Genomic DNA, 18,700 nt, shown 5'->3' with positions numbered 1-18,700 from the left:
TTCTAGTGCTGAGTGATGTGGTCGCATATGCACAGTGCCACTGAATATGTACATCTCTTGGATTCATTCGGTTTATAGAGTTTGTTATGTGTATGAACAGTTTAACTGATACTTGCTTCATTATAAAGTATAGCTTATTAGTATCAAATTTAACACTTTCTAGAACATTGACACGCTAGAGTACAGTAGAGTAGAGGCTATAGGGTGGTGCTTGTACTTGTATACTGTGAGCTGGGTTAGAAAGGAAGCGATGATTTCTTTTTCTTGGCCACTATCAATTCGATTGCAAGGAAAGCTGTTCACTTCATGTTTGTGGTTTGCCTTGTTCCCATCTCTTTGGCTGTGTCTGCTTCCAGGACATGAACATTGAACCCTATGGTCTCCCTGACAGAAGACAGCACAACATGGCCCTCCTGAGGGAGGACAAGAGAGAAAATATATTACATCGATTATTATTTTTTTTAACAAAGAAATGATTGTTTTGTCAAGGACAAGGGCCAGTTACTTTTGTACTCTGAATCTCTGAAGATTCAGGCATATCCTAGTTGGTCCCATAGCTTTGGCAGGCAGGCAGCTATATAGCCAGGCTAGCTGATTATCAGGGACTGATTCATATTTTTATTGTCAGAGATTTAATGTGATGTTTTTCGAAAAAAAATTTGAGAACTAAATAAGGCCTTATAGCTGATAATAGCCAAGCTAGCTGCTCCTGTAAAGAAACTCCTACTACTACATTCTGTTGAAGAGTTCATTCATGAATGCATTCAACATGCAGGTTTTCAACGCATGTGAAGTTACACGTACAGCAGGAATAGCTGAGGAACAAAGAACAAGCACGCAAGAAGATTGGAAGAAAACGAAACCTAAGGCTCTCATCACAGTGGAGGCCACTCAAATCGAGTGGTTTTAGCAGCTGTCACGTGGACTGAGGCCACGCCTACTCTTTACGGTGTAAAGTGGCTTATGGAGTGGCTTATATTTATATATCAGCCTCTATAATTTTGTATTTTAGTCCTGATTTTTTCTAGGAATCGCTTGTATATCTTTAAAAATTTAACTAATCATTTTAATGCCCCTAAATTTTGCTTATTTTCTTATATACCCCTCAAAATTTGATTTTGATCTCTTCTATGGCCATCTAGTTTCTATAAAATTAACCATTTTACTCTTTGGATGAACATAGAAATTTATGAATCACATCATTGAAAATATAAAAATTTATCACATGAGACTATTAATAGTTATGAGTTTGTTGTGCAATACATTATTTATGGCAAAACTTCTTTTTAGATAATATAATAAAAATATTTATTAAAAGTCATGAAAATGAGGAGCGTTCGTACGAAGATAGGACCAGCAATGCTCACGATATTTTTTTAAGAGTGCTCCCAATAAAAATAACTATTGTCCTATTAACTTTCAAATAAAAAATAATTTATTATATTGTTTTATTTTTAAAATTTATGTTAAAATTTTTCACACTAATTATTTAGTATCATTAGTTACATAAAATGCACATACTGTGCACTCAAACAAAATTTTCAATCGCTTTGTCAAACTTATATTCAAACCTAAATCATCGACGACATTACAGACGTTTGTCATAAACTAACAAACAAAATTTTCAATCGCTTCGCCAAACTTATATTCAAACCTTAATCATCGAGGGCATTACAGACATTTGTCGCAAACTTAACAGTGAAGTGATGGAAAAATGTAACGGTAGGGGCATGGAAGGGATCAAGTTGAATTTCAGGGGTATAGAAGGGACCGGGTAATTTAGGGATATAAAAGGAATCAAGTGAGTTTTCAGGGGTATAGAAGGGACTGTTACAAAAGTCTATCTTTGTGACAAATGGCCAACCTTCATGGTTGGGAACAGATATGTGTGACCAAGGGTGCCATTTGGTACCATAGGGCTAGGATGGCCAAGCTAGGGATGTGGGCCAAGAAGACCGGTTTTGGGGCCAAGTAGACCAAGTCTGGGTTGGGTGGTCGAGAGCATCGAATACAGAGCCAAGAAAGCCCGTTAACCATGATACTTGGTCAATGGATAGTTTTTGAAAAGAAAAGTTTAATGTTGAAAAGGTGAGAAGAAACTAATGAACGAAAAGTGGTTTATAAATATTAAAATTTGACTCTTTCCGCTAGAGTTGTTGTAACGCAACTCATGGATGAATCAAGATGAGAAGTCTCTTTCCAATGGTATTGGAAAATATTTTAAAATAATGTGTTTGCCAAATAAAGCTAAGCCTACCTTTGTAACTTCCATTTACATATTTCTTATGGCTTGCGGAGTACGAAACTACTCACCCCCGTTGAAGAAAATGAAGACAGGAGTTTCCATCCTAGAACCAAACTACTACCCGTGGATTAGTTACCTAGCTTCGTTAAGTCCGGCTACTACTGTCTTGATTGAAGGTTGCAACATAACAACTGAAAGCTGTAACGTAAAGGTATATAATATCTGTAGTAAAATTGCATTGATTCATCATGTTACTGCAGATACCAACATCATTTTTCTAGGACCGCTAACTATTTCACGATTCCTAGGAAAAACAGTTCGCCATTCTCTTGTGGCACGCCCTACTCGGTGCCATTCATACAGGGGTGCAGGATCGGGTGTGACAGTCCTATTTTACTGCTAGTCATTGATGTGGTAATTAGAAGAGAAAAAACAAAACATCTAGACTAATTCTACTATCAGTGCAGAGCATGGTAAAACACCTGCCATCTGCATACATTTGGATGTATGTACATACTCAAACTAAAGAAAAACTGTTGAATATATATATGCAGTTGCGCGCTGTTTGCATGCTTGATGTCAGCTATATATAATCTATCACAGTACATGTTTTTTGACACCAAAACACGCCGGGTCACCAGTGACGGATCTAGGGTCCGAAGGTTGGAGAGGCTGATTACCTTCTTCTATCTTCAGTCCCCCTCCCCTCTCTTCTATTTTCTACAAGGAATCTAGCACGTAGAGGGGCTAGAGCCCCGCTAGCCCCCTTAAATCCACCCCTACAGGCCACCACACCTTGAGAACCTTGTGCGTAAACCGCAGCGGCATCGAGAGACACGCCGCCATAGTGGTAGTAGATGCTGCCAAACTATCAAATGTAAGAGACAAGATGAACATGTGTCGGTTTGTCCTAAGTTTGGGACATTTAGTTAATTATTTGTCAGTACCTAATTTAATAATTTATTATTCTTCGTATCTATGATATGTGAGCTCTGAATCTACCGGTCATAGACACACACATTAGTGCTACTTGTAAAAGTAGCAAATTCTTAAATATCCCCTTAAACATTAGAGACAATAGATGAGGAGCAAATTAGCAGTCTCCTAGCATTATGGTGCACAACTAGGGATCGATGAATGGATGAGATACTAATAATCTTGCCGTTGAATTCACATATATATAGCATTCTTCGCATACTAGTAAATCAGCGAAATCCGAATTAACAGACCTTAGAATGTGCATATAATACAATCAATTTAACCACTGTACACAAGATAAAACTCCATGATACCAAAGGAATAGCATACAGCATAGTAATATACAATTCAAAGCACATTGCAACCAGCAGTTTGAACAGCAAGCCTGATTAAGCAATAAAGTACTTGGGATGTCTCAAAACTTATTTCATTGATAGGTACATGAACAGATAGGCAAACACAGGGGTGCAGACACACACGAAGTTTCCAGGCTTCGACGCAGGACGAAAGTAGATTCTGAGCAAAATTTTGAACGGGTTTTCAAGAATCCACATTTGAAATAATGAATTTGACAAAATTTGATGAAAATTGCACCACCAGGGTCAGGATCTGGGGCTTAATTGGAAAGGTGAAGCCTGGTTTGATGAGTGATGAGCCATCTTTTAATTAGTGTTGTAAATGTCGTCAGCCACACACATCCAAGAAAAAAGACTTGAATCAGTAGCTAAATTTCATGCATCCCTTTCTTGAGTTATGATCCAAATTTCTAGTACGAGACGCCGACTTCGACGGAGCGAAGCAGAGGCCCGTCGCCGGGAGGCTTGGGCCGGAGTGCGGCGTTGTAAGCTCGTCTCGAAATAGTGAAGATATTTTACTGACTGACGCCCGTGGTTTTTTCTCTCCTACATCAGGAGGGTTTTCCACATTAAATCTCGTGTTTTCTGTGATTGATCTACTGTATTCATCGTTTATTTGCCTGTCGTTATTCTAACACCCTTAGGTTTACATTCTTCTAGGCTAGATTACTCATTCGCTTTTACGAATCCTTGTTGAATCATGTATATGATGTATTTTTTAAAAAAAAAAGAAGTTCATTATCTTAGTTCTACATAGTAGATTTTCAATTTTATGATAGTTAATTTTATTGACTATACTATTAAATAGCTATCAGAAAAAATCAGATAAGTTCTTATTTTTATTGTTCACCAATAAAAAAGAACCCAGACTTGGCTATCATAAAAGTTCATAACGATGACGAAAACCAGTTCGAGAGGATTCAATTAAGCAGCAACATGTCTCAGGCACAAATCCAAGCAGTTGTCCTATTAGAAGATCAGAATGAACATGTTTTTTTTTGAACTCATCTCCCCATCGATGATAATAATTTACACGTACATTGTCATTAACACAATTCTTCCATCTCCCATTCTTTCTTCCCGGGTAAAATTAACCGAAGCATCAACGGCGGCGGCGCCGGCGCCGGCGCGGCGATTACAGGCTGGGCGTCCTCTCGGCGGCGCCGGAGATGACGGTAAGCAGGTTGTTGCCGAAGGGGTCGCTGAGGTGCTTGGACAGGTTCTCGACGGGGCCATCGCCGGTGACGTAGGCCTGGATGAAGAAGCCCAGCATGGAGAACATGGCCAGCCGGCCGTTCTTGATCTCCTTCACCTTGAGCAGCGCCGCCTGGTCGGGGTCGCTGGCCAGGCCCAGCGGGTCGAACGGGCCGCCGGGGTGGAGCTTGTCCTCCAGGTCCTGCACCACCACCGCCACAGCCGCCGCGTACCGTCGCCGGAGACGAGGACGACGACGACGAGAGCGAACACACTATCAGCGACGCGCAACAGAGAGACGACCAGCTGCATGCCAAGAAGTGAAGTGAGTGTTTAGCTGCGACTGACCAGGCCGTTGATGATCCGGTAGTACTCGGCGCCGCCGACGAGGACGACCTCGGCGACGACGGCGACGATGAGGTTGATGGGGATGCTGTTGCCGAAGTAGTTGAGGGTGTTGCCGTCCAGGAGGAGGGCGCCGGTCTGCATGCGTGCATACACAAATTGCGTGGATGAGCTCATCTTTTTCAGACATTCAGACATCAAACACAAGCAGTGCTGAACTCCCGATGATCACTGATCAGTGAGTAGCACACAATCGCTGAACTAATATTTATCGAATAAATTAAATCATCATGTGCTTATATATTCAACAATAATCGCACCTTGAACCAGACGGCCTCGGGGCCGCAGTTGGCGCCGAACTTGTTGCAGGCCTCGGGGATGATGAAGCCGGCGGCGCCGAGCATGGCCCACCTGGCATGGATCAGCTCATAGGCCTGGTACCTGCAGGACATGAAATTTTTGTCAGATTTTACTCGTGAGAATAATCTGAATTTTGACTCTACAAGAACAATCTGAAGTTTTTCAACTTGCAGTTAGGCAGCAGCAGCAGCAGAACAGGTTTATGTTTGCTGTTTGCAATGAGGATTAAACACTGCTACTTACTTGGAGAAGTCCTCTGGCTTCTTGCTCAGGCCAAAAGGGTCGTAGCCATAGCTGCAAGTGCAATGCGCAGGACAGTTTAGTTCAGATGCATTTAGGAAAACTAAATTTTCATGAGCATTTCATTCATGCTAGGGAATTTTGTTGTGCTTCAAGTGGAGATCCCACATTATGCTACTTGTAGAAGTGTAGAACAGATGCCCATCCTTTTCTTTATTGTTTGAAACAAATAAACTAAACTGCAACATTTGCCTCTACAATATGTGAACAATATGCAATTTGCGACATAACTATTTTTTTTCCAAAAGAGAAATTCTCATTTCACTTGTACTGTGTTTTCTCAACTAATTTCCTAGTTGAAGCTACACTGTTTACATGTAGCATTTGACCTGGTTTCAAACAAAACTGCCTATAAAAGTCTGAATTTTTGTTCCATGCATAAAGAACCTTTAAGAGAATACAGCGAAAAATGGGAGCTTGTGACTTACTCTCCGGGGACCTCTCCGTTGAGGTACTCCGGCACCTCCGAGCGGTCCAGGAGACCCTCCGGCAAGAAGATCCTCCTGTCAGGGCCTGACCACAAAAACAAGAAAGGGGAAAATTTTACCACTTGCCAAGATTCTGATTTTTCTTTCATGTAAATCTTTCTTGCAATGCAATATCGGCCATCAGATTCCAGCAATTTCACTCACCATACCACTTGGCGAGTTCATCACCGATGTCTGGGCTCGAGGAGGTGACGGCGGCGGGCTTCGGCTTCGGGGCGGGCTTCTTGCCGAAGAGGGAGACGATCTTCTGCGCTCCAGCGGTCGGTGCCACGGTGGCGTAGCGGGAGGAGCCGGCGAAGTTGAGCCGGGTGCCGAGCATCTTGGTCGGGGCGAGCGCCGCCATCGCCTCGGGCCCACAATTCAGAGGTGGAGAGGCAGCAAGGAGGGGGGTGCTGTGCTCAGCTCAGAAGAAGGGGGGGAGAGTGTGATGGGCATCTGGTGGAGGGAAAGGTGAGCTAGTTTAAATGGATGGAAATGAGGATTGGAGGATGTTGTGGGCCCATGCAAGATTTAGCCATGGCAGCTGCCATTGGCTGGGTGCCCAGAAGGGCTATCTGTTGCTTGGATTTGATTGGGCAGGATATGCTGACATGGCAGATGAGGGTGCTGATGTGGCACCACTAGGGCCTCTTGTGGTGGTGTTTCATCAGGAAGGACCAAATGGTCCACACAGATGGATAGAGACACAGGGAGAACCAACCAGAGGGCAGATGCAGATATAAGCAAGACAACACATACTGGCCGCACACATACATAAACACTAATACTATACATTTAACTGATATTATCAAGGTGTATCAAATGTCCTAATGCCATCAAAAGTTCACAGAATCAATTCATCCAAGAAAGCTAGCCAGAGATGAGCCCAACGACTAACAGGGTAATAACAAGCAGCCAAACATGGAAATGAGATTACCAGTACCATATATTCTGTGCCTAAATTCTAACTGACACTGTCCAAAGGGGGGTTTCTAACATGCAGAGACTGCAACAGCTTTTCATAGCCCTAATTAAATACAGACATAATAACTGATGTACACAGGAATAAGAAAGAACATTGCAATGTAATAGTCTGCATCCCACGGCTGTCTCCTGAACTCCATCTAAGAAAGCATACTGCAATAGTCTTCATCCCATGGCTAACTTCTAACCTTCATCAAGACATCATGCTGCTTTTAACCTTCAGTGATTACCCAGTTTAGGTAGGCTGACACAGCTGATGGAGGCAATTATATGGTGGCACATCTCAACGCCATTTTTCAATCTCTTTTGAAGTTGCTCTCACAAACTTTTTGGTGTTCACAACCAGCTCGTCAACCAAACCAGTAAAGGTGTCCCTGCAACAGAGTGACAGACATGATGAAGAATGAGCAACACGGCAATGGGCAAACATTGTTGCAATCCAAATTTAGCATGTTCCATGTATGCTGAACAAAAATCAAGATACAGAAAAAAATAAGCTGGTAACTTAACAGTGACCAACCATGGCAACTGGTGAGAATACTTAAAGAGTTTTTTTATCAGCAGAAAATAATCATCTGAGACTAACAACATAACAGTGGAGTACTGCCAACTGCCCACACATCGAGAATTTAAGGAGAATATCAAAATATAGTGTATTTTGTTCTACTGCTTTCAGAAGTAGAATAATAATGAGACTTAACAATACTACAATAAACACGTATTTAACTACGGGATGAGCACTGCTTCAGTCTTCAGATTGGTTGCGACTAAAGTAATTATGATATTTCGTTTTTTATGCAAGAAGAATTGCAATCTTTCTTTCAGTAAGGAACAACAGCTAACTGTATTAGTTACATCTCAGATGCTCAGGATTTTAAGGAGAGTAGTAATAAGCTTTGTCCTGTACTATGCAATTCTTTCAAAGAGAAAACAATATCTGACAAAATTTTATAGTGTAACTTAGGACTTTAGCAATCAGAAAAAAGTTCCCTTTTTTGTTATTTTCGTGTAAGATAATATGGTTGTTACTTCAGGTATCTTGATACTTTGCTGTAACATCTGAAAGTAACAGGTTAGTGAATAATCTGCACTAGCTTCTAAAAGACAGTTGACGGGCCAGGTGGTCAAATTATGTGTCTACGCAATTTACACCAAGTTATGGCTTTTTGAACAATTTCTCCCTGAAAACTTATTTTACCAAGTCTGCATCAACATGAGAAAACAGGTTTGTGGTCTAATTTTCCTATATGTGTGTGTGTGTGTAATTTTGGTTAGTTGAAATAAATGAAGCGGAACTAATTTGTCAAAGTTCAAGTTATATCTACTGCACAAAATGAAAAAAGTTTGAACATGAATTAGTCCAATAGTTATATAACTTTACTCATTTAGATTCCATCTTTGCCTTGATAAACTACAAAATCATGCTTTCCTTCTGTTTTTCCCAGTATAGACATACAACAATCTTTTCACTTCAAATATTAGTACCTAGCCTAAGGTCCGTACTTCAATCTAATTCAGCCCTCCACATGACTGAGTCATAATAAATATCCAAAAGTAATTCACAGAACAGTATCTAGTTTTAACTGTTGAAACTGCTCATTTCATGACAGCTAAGAAGATTTCCAGATTGCTGCACAATTCCAAACACCATGCAGGGTAATGCAGGACAATAATTAACAGAATATGGAATTACATTACGCGTCACTCATTTGAAATATAATAGGAAACGGGAACTATATAGAACCAAACAGAATGTCAATAGTTACTGAATCAAATCTTCAAAAAACTATTCATTCAAAATCAATCTTAGAATCTTTACTTTTGTGGAAACTAACTGCAGCACTCAACATTATCATGGGAAAAAAATACTGTTGTTGCATCAGGCTCATGTTATAGCTACAGTTTACAAGGCAATATGATATACCATGGATAAGAAATTTATTAGCACAAATCTTCCCAAATATTTCCACATCCACAGCACAATACTTACATAGGAAGACTTGGAGCTTCTTGGAACATTTTTCCTACATTAGAATATCTTTTGTTTTCATCATAAGCGATTCCTTTTCCCAAGCCATAACCAAAACCAAATCCTACACCACATCCAGCTCCAACTCCAAAGCCTAATGTGAGTCCAGGAAATCCATAACCTAATCCTGCACCTGAAATATTCATAAAAAAGAAATGATTATACATCATACATGAAAAAAAGCAGGGATTGAATTCTCATGGATACAGGGAAATAATGTGAGTTTAAAATATCAACTGCACCAGACAGAGACAGTAAACTCTGAGGAGGGAATGAGATGTACTCTGCTTACATAATTTGTGAATATTGGGTTAAAAAAATCAAGCAGTAATATGTATTTTAATAATCTGTTTCATGTTGGAATGGATTAGTATTAATAAGTATCTTTTATGTTGAGACTCTTAATATTAAATGTGCTTTGATGCTGCAATAACATGTAAAATCATGTGTCAATTCAACATGTGTTTTGTCTTCTTCCGCTAAAAATATAGTTCTTAACAGCAAGAAGGAATAAACAATGTCTAATAATGAATGTTCTCCTAAATGTTTTAAGATTTTATCCAGACAAGTAAACTTGCGGTTGAAAGTATCTGGAGCCAATAATTGAGAATTCCAAATCCTTAGGTGGGAGTACAAGAGTAACAATACAAACCCTCAAAGCAGGGTAATTATTTATAAATTTAGTTAAGCATTTTTGTACTGATATCGTATTGTGTTACATGAAAATTCTGAAAGGAGGCTCCTTTGAAGGAACAGTAAGCTGTTCAGACAGACCTCGAATAAACCCATTAACCATAACAGCTGCAAGATAACCACATCAGACAATCCTAATGATACAAGCTGTCAAGCACACTAACAGAGAATCTCTGTAAGTAATACAAGAACTATTGTTTAACCGAATACCAAAATTAGTCTGAATCTATATCAGATTACCATTCAGGTTGCAACGGAATTAGATGGTAATAATATCCATGTCATTAGTATGCGAAATGCATCCCCTTGATGAGACATGTAGCATACGGAAATCAGCTAGATTTACTGCTAATTAATGCAATAAATCAACAAATTCAGATCAGCTCCACCTAATCCATAGGAACCAATCAATCAAGACGAGGAGGTTTAGGGGAAACCCTATCCCATCAGGCCATCACACAATTCCCCCTTCCCTTAAACCCCCCCCCCCCCCCTGCTAGCTAAATCCAAAACCACATGATATAATCTAACAAAAATCAGCAGCAGCAGCAAGGAGGAGACAATCACACGCTAGCAGTAGCAGTGGCACAATCGTTCCAAAACCCCAATTACAACTCCCCGAAAAATCATCCCAAATGTGATCTATCCAGCCAACGACAGCAGTCCGTCGAGGCCGAGCCAAGAATCCTCGCTGACTTGCGTCCATGGAAGCAAAGGAGCGACCACGAAACGCAGGAAAAATCGCAGCTTTGGAAGCAAACAAAACAACGATGAGAAGAAAGAAGTTACCGCCGAAGAGGCCGAGGCCGGCGCCGGCGCCGCAGCCGACGCCGAGGCCGAAGGCCGGGCCGATCTTGCCGAGCTCCGGGGAGGAGAGCTCGGGGAGCCTCCAGAGGAGCGGCTTCCCCGGGTCCCCGCTCCCGCTCCCGCTCCCGCTCCCGCTCCTGCTCTTCTTCGCGCTCCCCATCTCCTCCTCTCTCTCTCTCTCTCGTTGGAATGGAGGCGATGGCGATGATGAGCTGGCGGACACCTTGGAGGCTCATATGCATCTCGCGTCCTTGTCATGTGCCAACGCATGCCACGTGTACGTCATACCAAGCCTAGGAGCATTTGCAATTACTACACGCCTCAGACTAAGGCACTGTTTAATTTAAATAAAATTCATAGAAAACTTAGATAATTTTATTCCTATATGAATTTTTTCTATAAAATCTTTTGAATCAAAGGAATAAATCCTATCAAATTCTATGAAATTTCTGTGAAATGTCTTTTCCCATAAAAGTTTTAAGGAAATTTATTAACAAGAAGTAGAACCTTATGGAAAAAAATTCTTTGAGTCTTTATCTCTGCTCAAATTTCTGTGGTCCAATCAAACGGTCATTTCTACGTTTTTCCTGTGTTTTACAATTATCTGTTTTACACTTACGTTCCTGTCAGAATCTCATGTTTTTCTTATTCCTCCGTTTCTTCATTCATGTGATTTAAAGGGGCCCTAAAATTCCTATTAATTTCCTTTGAATTGAAAGGGGGCCTTAACGTGAGGTAGAACATCATGGAAAAAATCCTTTGAGTATTTATCTCTCTTTAAATTTTTGTGTTTTTTCTGTGGTCTAATCAAACGGGTATTCTTACGTTTTTTCTGTGTTTTGTAATCCTCTGTTTTACACTTATGTTCATATTAGAATTCTATGTTTTTCATATTCCCTTATTTTTTCATTCCTGTGATTTAAAGCAGCCCTAAAATCAAGTCTCTGTATCAACAGTTGGATGGATACGCACGGCCAAAAGTTGCTAGAGTTTTTTTTTCTCAATCCTTAAATCGAGAAAAACAATAAAACACAAGAAAGAAGAAAGCTAAAGTTCTAAGAAAAAAAAAAGACTAAGTTGTAGTCTTGTTTCGTACTCTTTCTCTGTCCTGATGTAACAATACTTTATTGCATCATGTAATTATAAACTTTTGGTGTGCATATGTCTTATCTTATATCTTATAGAGCACATGGCTTAAGAGATTTGTTTGTCAATTATTTTATCTTTGTAACATGCAAATCTTCCTGAGAAACATCCAAGGATCTTTTGGCTAGCTCCACACGATAATGGGCTAGGCAGTCTAGGTTTGAAGCCTCACTTCTACCTATTTAATCGATATTAGGTCATTCCCTAATATCCGAGTTTAACATGCAAATCTTCCTAGTTGCATAGAAAGGGGGATATTTTTTATTTTGTAAAATATTTTTAATAAATAATTTTATTACTAAATCACAAAAGCAAACATTTTAGTTACACCGTACCGTCTAATGTGGCAAAACTATACTATCACGCGGAGTAATTGGTGCGTCGGCATTATCTTACCGCACTAGTAACGGTGGTGTGGCAAGCCACGTCAGCTAACTTGGCGTGACGGCTCTTCTTGTCACGTTAGGAGGGATGACGTGACAAGAAAAAACGTTTAGATGGTGAAGATATTTTCTAAAAAATTAGTAATAAATTATTTATTAAAAATGTTTTAAAAATAAAAAAATTGAGAAGGTGAATAGGAAAGGAAGAATCGAAGGTGGCATTCTCCAAATTATGCATTGATAGAAATGAAGATAAATTGATGATGAGAAGGTAGAACAAAAAAAACTAATAACGGTGGTCACTGACATGCAGGGAGCTCATGGAAGATGAATCATTACTGGATGTATCGAGGTAATTAAGATGATGCTTTAGTGGATCTCATGTGTGTCAAGAGCCACGCTATTCACCTGACAAAACACCAAGCCTCTCCCCTTCAGATTGACAAAGAGTCACGAGACAATAAATAGAGATGGAGTCGTTCTCGGCTCATCAGCATTGGTGCCCCTGTGAACTCCGAAGAACAGGCTGATAAATAATTTTCACTTTGATAAATCTACATATTCTGATGTTTTCAACAATGAGAGAATGCATACTCTGAAAAGTTCTGTTTTGTAATCCAAGTTAGATGTATCAATCTGCCTTCTATCTGCACGATCCAGTTCAAAGAAAATTCTAAGGGTTTGATAAAAAAAAATTCTAAGGTTGCTCTCCTTCGTCCCAAAGAAAACTTATACCGCCATGACCAAAACTGAACATGTGACAGCTTGCAAACATGGGGTATGGATGGGGCATGGATACGGATTTAGTTTGGCAATGGGTCGGATTTGAAGCGGGTTTCGTAAAAAACCACCCACCAGAAAACCCGTGACTGCAAGGTAAACTCATACCCGTAAAATTTCATGGATGCAAAACTAGATCCGTAACCATACCCGCTGGGTACTTGAAACCCAATGGGTACTCATGAGTGAAACCATGTCAAAAAAATCTTAATCGAGACATATCCATGAGTATATTAAGTTTTTTTTAATATTTAATTGCATGGAATAAGCAAATAAACATAGTCAATTGATTAATATAGCAACAAAAAAAATCAAAAAGGTACAATAGTAAGCAACTAAAACGAAGCTCAACAAATTCTAACATTCAGTCATCCAATCATATCGACGCAAATGGCCAATCATGCATCAATAATATTCTCATGCTCCCGACTTATAATACTGAACAATAAGCATGCTTCATGTCTAATATTTCAAGGTGCTGCTAGATTTTTGGGGCCCCAATGGATACCCACGGGTTAAATCTGAAATCGATATCCAACCCATAGCTTCACGGGTACATACCCATGAACCCATGAATACAAATCTTTCACCTATACCCACATCTATTAAGTACAAAACTCATTAGGGTCCAGATCTATAGGTCCAATTGCCATCCCTAGTGGACATGTAATGAGAAGAGAAAGGTAAGGTTGAATCAAATGAGACTAGGATTAGTGCACCAACAAGACCGAGAAGGAGCTTGAAGTGATAGGATTTTTCGAGCGATCCTAACTTAAAAATTCATGACGTGATAGACTTTGTGTCTTATTTACTAAACCGGGATTTATTATGTGTAGGACTCATTTTTTGACCCCCAGATGAATAGAACAATGCGCAAACTCTCGACAAAACTACTTATAATTTAAACAATTTGCTCAAAGGTTATACTTAGATCTATTTTTTATATAGCCAGTGTATAGTTGCATGGATGTAAAATGTTATTTTTTTCTTAAACTAGACATGTAATTGTTTAAAAAAGAAAAATAGTTCGAGCACAGGATAAAGGAAAAACTCTCCATATGACATGTAATTGTTCAAAAAAGAAAAGATGTTTTACCTAGTATGTAAACTGTGGTTAGAAATTAATCAACATGTAAAGTATGTTTCAACATTCACTAAATTTTAGCTAGCGTCAATCTAAAATACAAGTGGTATTTTAATTTAATTCTGTAGCAATCACAATAGTCAAAATACTTATAAGCAAAAAAGTTTTGCATCCTCGTCTTTTCGTTTTTGCTTATGCTGATAAGCCAAAATTTAAACTTTTAATCTTAAATTTGGAGTTAATTTTGATATTTTTATTATAATTTATTTTTTTTGCTTTTGTTTTTATATCACTGAGAACACATATAAAGATTTTATTTATGAATTATTTGTCATTTGTAAATATGACATTTGACATTTTTCACCGATAAACCAAAGATGAGCCTGTTGTATATGAAGCTTTATTCTACACGTTAATTAAAAGCCCTGTATAAATCAACTGAAATAAATTCTTCGAAGAGATCCAACAAACACAACATATAATCAAATATTAGGTCCGTAGTACTCATCACCAATCATCTGCCACCGCATGCATGGCTATGCATGTATCTTGTTGATCCTTCAAGCATCATCCACCAACCAATTTAGCAAACCATATATTGCCATCCCACCACACACAAAACATATGCAATACAGCCCAAAAGTACACAACACACAACCCACATAATCAATTAATACAACCTAAAAGTACACAGCACAAGACACACCATGAAAGCAAACACATGCACACACAATGGATGATTATTTGGCTTTTTCATAGAAATTACCAGATGACATATTTATAAATAAAAATAATTTAGAATACAAATTTTGTATACGTATTTTTATCAATCTAAAAGCTAAGGTTGAAAAATAAATTTTGGTAAAAAAACCCCTAAAATTAACTCTAAATTTAAGATTAAAAATTTAAATTTTAATTTATAAGCATAAGTGAAGCAAAAAGACGGGACTAAAAACACTAACACAAGAGTTCGCCTAGTGATCCAATATTTGAAAATTTTAATTCTATCAATTAAATCTGGTCATTGTTGTTGAATGATTATATGAAGGGGTGCACGCTGTCTCCCTAGCCCCATACATTACGTGGACAAAAAAACAAACAAAATCAAACGTTTGATTAATAGCAATAAAATGCTAACACAAACGCTGAAGAAAACTAAATAGACAGCTAGTGCAGGAAGGAGAGCGCATAGAGGAGGAGGTGCAATGGCGAGCCCCATGCACGCGCGCAGGGCGAAGCTCAGGAGCCACCTCGTCTCCGCCAAGGCCAAGCTCAAGCACCACCTCACCCCTCGCCGCCTCCTCCTCCTCTCCGCTGCCTCCGCCTCCGCCTTCCTCCTCCTCCTCATCCTCCGCACGCTCTCCGCCGCTGCCTCGGCTCCCGTCGTCGTCCACGGCGCACAGCAGCAGCAGCATCGTCATCAGCCGGCGCGGGAGGAGTGTGATCAGGGGGTCCCGGCGGACGTCGCCGAGGCGCTGGTCCACTACGCGGCGTCGAACGCGACGGCGTGGCGGCGGACGGCGCCGGAGGAGGTGGCGGCGGCGGCGCGGGTGCTGTCGCGGCGCGCGCCGTGCAACCTCCTGGTGTTCGGGCTCGGCCGCGGCGCCGTGCTGTGGGCGGCGCTCAACCACGGCGGCCGCACGGTGTTCCTCGAGGAGGACGACGCGCTGGTCTCCGGCGTCGCCGCGGGCCTCCCGGGCGGGAGCAGCAGCCCCGCCCTGGCGCTCGAGGCCTACCGCGTGGCCTACCTCGCCAGCGCCGCGGACGCCGACGAGCTCCTCGCCCTCCGCGACACCCCGGACTGCACCGGCGCCACCCAGCAGCCGCTGCCGGGCCCGCTCTCGCCTGGCCACTTCGACCGCTCGCCCTGCAAGCTCGCCGTGCGCGGCCTCCCCGCGGCGTTCTACGAGGCGGAGTGGGACGTGATCTTGGTCGACGCGCCGACGGAGGCGCCGGCGCCGGCGCCGGGGATGATGGGCGCTATATACACCGCCGCCATCGCCGCGCGGGCGCGCACCGGCGGCGAGGCGACGGACGTGGTGGTGCACGACGTGGACCAGCCGGTGCAGGACAGGTTCTCGACGGCGTTCCTGTGCGGCGGCTACATCAAGGAGGAGGTTGGCAAGCTCAGGCACTTCGCCATCCCAAGCAGCAAGGAAGGCATGCCATTTTGCCCTTGAAAAATATACAGTATTTCATTTAATAACCAATATGCATATTATTAACATACTAGTAATAATATACTTATTTATTTATGTTAGAGGAAACAGTAACATGTGTAGAATATTTCTTTTATTCTTTTTTTTGGGGGGGGGGGGGGGGGTTAATATGAGAGCAGCATTTGTGCCATGTCACAGGATGAACATACCCTGTACCGTACCCTCTTGTGAATTTCGGAATTTCAAATTCACTGTCAAATTTTAATTGACCTTATATGTTCACAATTTATGTTTTTTGGGGGATGGAAATGCCTAGGGATGACAAAGAAGTAGCATTGAGCAGGCTAGCACAAACACTGGGAGCTGATTCAGAACACTTCTCCAGAGAAGGGAAACAACTGGCAAGAAGTTTCACAAATTCAAGCAGGGTTCGCAAATTCAAACTTTGCAAGTCAACTCGAATCGGTAGAAATTTTTAGGATTCGGTAGGCCTGAGTTTTGATGAAATTTGAGGTCACGTGTTTTGGTGATTCGACGGGGTTGCATTCGGGGTTCACCAAACCATTTGCCTGAGCCCATGTAGCCACCCAGTGGTAGTAAAATTATAGCGCGATTACCTCGACATTGCAAAAATCACCATAAAATTTGACTTCCAAAAACTTAAATTCAAAATCTGTGATATAGATAGTTTTTTCATGGTAATCACGCGATTTACTGTGGTTACCACGTGATTTGGAGTAAAACCGCCACTTCTTGAACCAAGGAAATATTGAAAATCAATGATAGGGACAATTTTGTTGCGGTTTCCACCGTGGTAATTGTGTGGTTTGCCACGGCTACATGTGGTTTGAAGTGAAAACCGCCACTTATTAAACCGCGAAAATTTTGTATTTGGACAAATTTCATCCAAAATGAAACAACCAGTTAGCGCTCTGCACTCCAATGGTAAGCCTGGTTGCATTCCAAACGCATCAGGACATGGAAACCCTTCATGTGGAATCTGGACGAGAAAACGAATGCCTACCAGTGAATTTTTCACCTCTAATTTTGGGTTCCCACTATTTTCCGCTGAAGAAAAAGTATAACAATAATCCATTTATCTAGTGGCAACAGAAATCTTAGTACCCGATTTGGCAGCCACAAGTATTTAGGGCTCACTCGGAACACAGGATATGAAAAACATAGGATAGGGAAAACGTAGGAATATGATAGGAATTCACTTGGAAAACTGAGGATTAAGAAGCATAGGAATAGAGGAGATAAGATTGTTCGGATGTGCATAGGAAAGGAGATAGGAAATGTACAGTAATATACATATTAGCCGTTTATTAGATCTGGGTTACTAGTCAACTACTTGCTTGTCAGATGCTTATTGCTCCATTGATGCAAAGGAAAACAAAAATGAGATTTGATTGGATGGTTTCTTTCCTGCGTTTTTCCTTTGAAATCAGTCACGGAGGAAACTTTCCTTCAATTTTCCTGTGGTTAGTTAGTGTGATCCGAATGGAAGGAAAGGAAAAATTCCTGGTGTACAGTATTCCTGCAAAAATCCTATAAACATCCTGTAATCTGAACAAGCCCTTAATGTTTTGTCGTCACAAAATGCTAGATCATGTTAGAGTATGGTAGTTAGAGTCATATTAGGATATGTTGATGCTGAAAATAACAATAATGGTCACATATGTAGGCCTGGAAGTTAATCTTAGACCATTCCAGTGCAGGACATAATTCATAGAATTGATGGGCGTGCTAGTCAGTTTGATCCTATAACTGACAAGATATAATATAAAAATAATTAACTCAGAAATCGCTATCGGCCGGATAGTCGATACCGTCCCAGGACCCTAGTCGATGAGCTAGACGATCGGTTTTACAGGAATTTTATGGTGACAAGTATAAACATGCTTAATCAGCTGAATTAGTAGTGAGATAAATACCAAACAGACTAGCCAATCAATTAATCTTAAAAGATCGGACTTAACCAAGACAGTTTTAAGATTAATCAGCCGATCGAACTGACCTAGTACTTATTGCATGTAAAATCAACAACTAATAGGAGACTAAACGCGGAATTTAATGTAAACCGGATTGACAATTACTAGCATAGAACAATAATAACCAATCTCGTACATGCTTATACCAGACCTAGAAGATCGGATTGAACCAAGACGGAATTAGTAAAATATTGCAGCATATGAGCAATAGGATAGCAAACTAGTGTAATCTATCAATTCATTCGTTAAACTCAGCCGATTGGACGAACTCCTATAACTAGATCAAACGAAATGCGTATAAATCGGACCTAACCAAGACACTACGCAATCTATCATGATATAATCATAGGAATACGAAGATCGATGAATCTAATAGATAAATTAATAGATTACTTG

General features: G+C 40.6%; 3 protein-coding genes across 3 annotated transcripts; 1 reads left to right on the top strand and 2 right to left on the bottom strand.

The window, feature by feature from the left end:
* Positions 1–4,475: 4,475 nt before the first annotated feature.
* On the bottom strand, positions 4,476–6,724 carry LOC102707620 (chlorophyll a-b binding protein CP26, chloroplastic). The gene is made up of 6 exons (XM_006662786.3): positions 6,411–6,724; positions 6,207–6,291; positions 5,722–5,772; positions 5,439–5,559; positions 5,122–5,256; positions 4,476–4,975 (listed from the first exon to the last, which is right to left on the bottom strand). Exons 1-6 carry the CDS (start codon positions 6,607–6,609, stop codon positions 4,715–4,717), a joined length of 852 nt encoding a protein of 283 aa, XP_006662849.1. The 5' UTR covers positions 6,610–6,724; the 3' UTR covers positions 4,476–4,714.
* Positions 6,725–7,076: 352 nt separating this feature from the next.
* On the bottom strand, positions 7,077–10,927 carry LOC102707345 (glycine-rich protein 5). The gene is made up of 3 exons (XM_006662785.3): positions 10,741–10,927; positions 9,220–9,391; positions 7,077–7,603 (listed from the first exon to the last, which is right to left on the bottom strand). The coding sequence occupies exons 1-3, from the start codon at positions 10,916–10,918 to the stop codon at positions 7,513–7,515; spliced, it is 441 nt and encodes a 146-aa protein (XP_006662848.1). The 5' UTR covers positions 10,919–10,927; the 3' UTR covers positions 7,077–7,512.
* A 4,335-nt stretch (positions 10,928–15,262) lies between these two features.
* LOC121055781 (glucuronoxylan 4-O-methyltransferase 2-like) lies at positions 15,263–16,579 on the top strand. Its single transcript, XM_040529018.1, has one exon. The coding sequence runs from the start codon at positions 15,357–15,359 to the stop codon at positions 16,329–16,331; it is 975 nt and encodes a 324-aa protein (XP_040384952.1). The 5' UTR covers positions 15,263–15,356; the 3' UTR covers positions 16,332–16,579.
* The last annotated feature ends 2,121 nt before the right edge of the window (positions 16,580–18,700 follow it).

The sequence above is a fragment of the Oryza brachyantha genome, chromosome 11 (genome assembly GCF_000231095.2).
Source record: "Oryza brachyantha chromosome 11, ObraRS2, whole genome shotgun sequence".
Taxonomy (NCBI): domain Eukaryota; kingdom Viridiplantae; phylum Streptophyta; class Magnoliopsida; order Poales; family Poaceae; genus Oryza; species Oryza brachyantha.
Note: the sequence above shows the minus strand (reverse complement) of the source record. Positions and strands in the feature narration are given on the sequence as shown.

Excerpts from the sequence above, each read along its gene's own strand:
- LOC102707620 (XM_006662786.3), bottom strand. The coding sequence starts at position 6,609 with ATGGCGGCGCTCGCCCCGACCAAGATGCTCGGCACCCGGCTCAACTTC. Across the intron at positions 5,773-6,206 it reads AACGGAGAGGTCCCCGGAGA|CTATGGCTACGACCCTTTTG; the intron begins GTAAGTCACAAG and ends TTGCACTTGCAG. Across the intron at positions 5,560-5,721 it reads AAGCCAGAGGACTTCTCCAA|GTACCAGGCCTATGAGCTGA; the intron begins GTAAGTAGCAGT and ends CATGTCCTGCAG.
- LOC121055781 (XM_040529018.1), top strand. The coding sequence starts at position 15,357 with ATGGCGAGCCCCATGCACGCGCGCAGGGCGAAGCTCAGGAGCCACCTC.
- LOC102707345 (XM_006662785.3), bottom strand. The coding sequence starts at position 10,918 with ATGGGGAGCGCGAAGAAGAGCAGGAGCGGGAGCGGGAGCGGGAGCGGG. Across the intron at positions 9,392-10,740 it reads CGGCCTCGGCCTCTTCGGCG|GTGCAGGATTAGGTTATGGA; the intron begins GTAACTTCTTTC and ends TGAATATTTCAG. Across the intron at positions 7,604-9,219 it reads GAAGCTCCAAGTCTTCCTAT|GGACACCTTTACTGGTTTGG; the intron begins GTAAGTATTGTG and ends ACTCTGTTGCAG.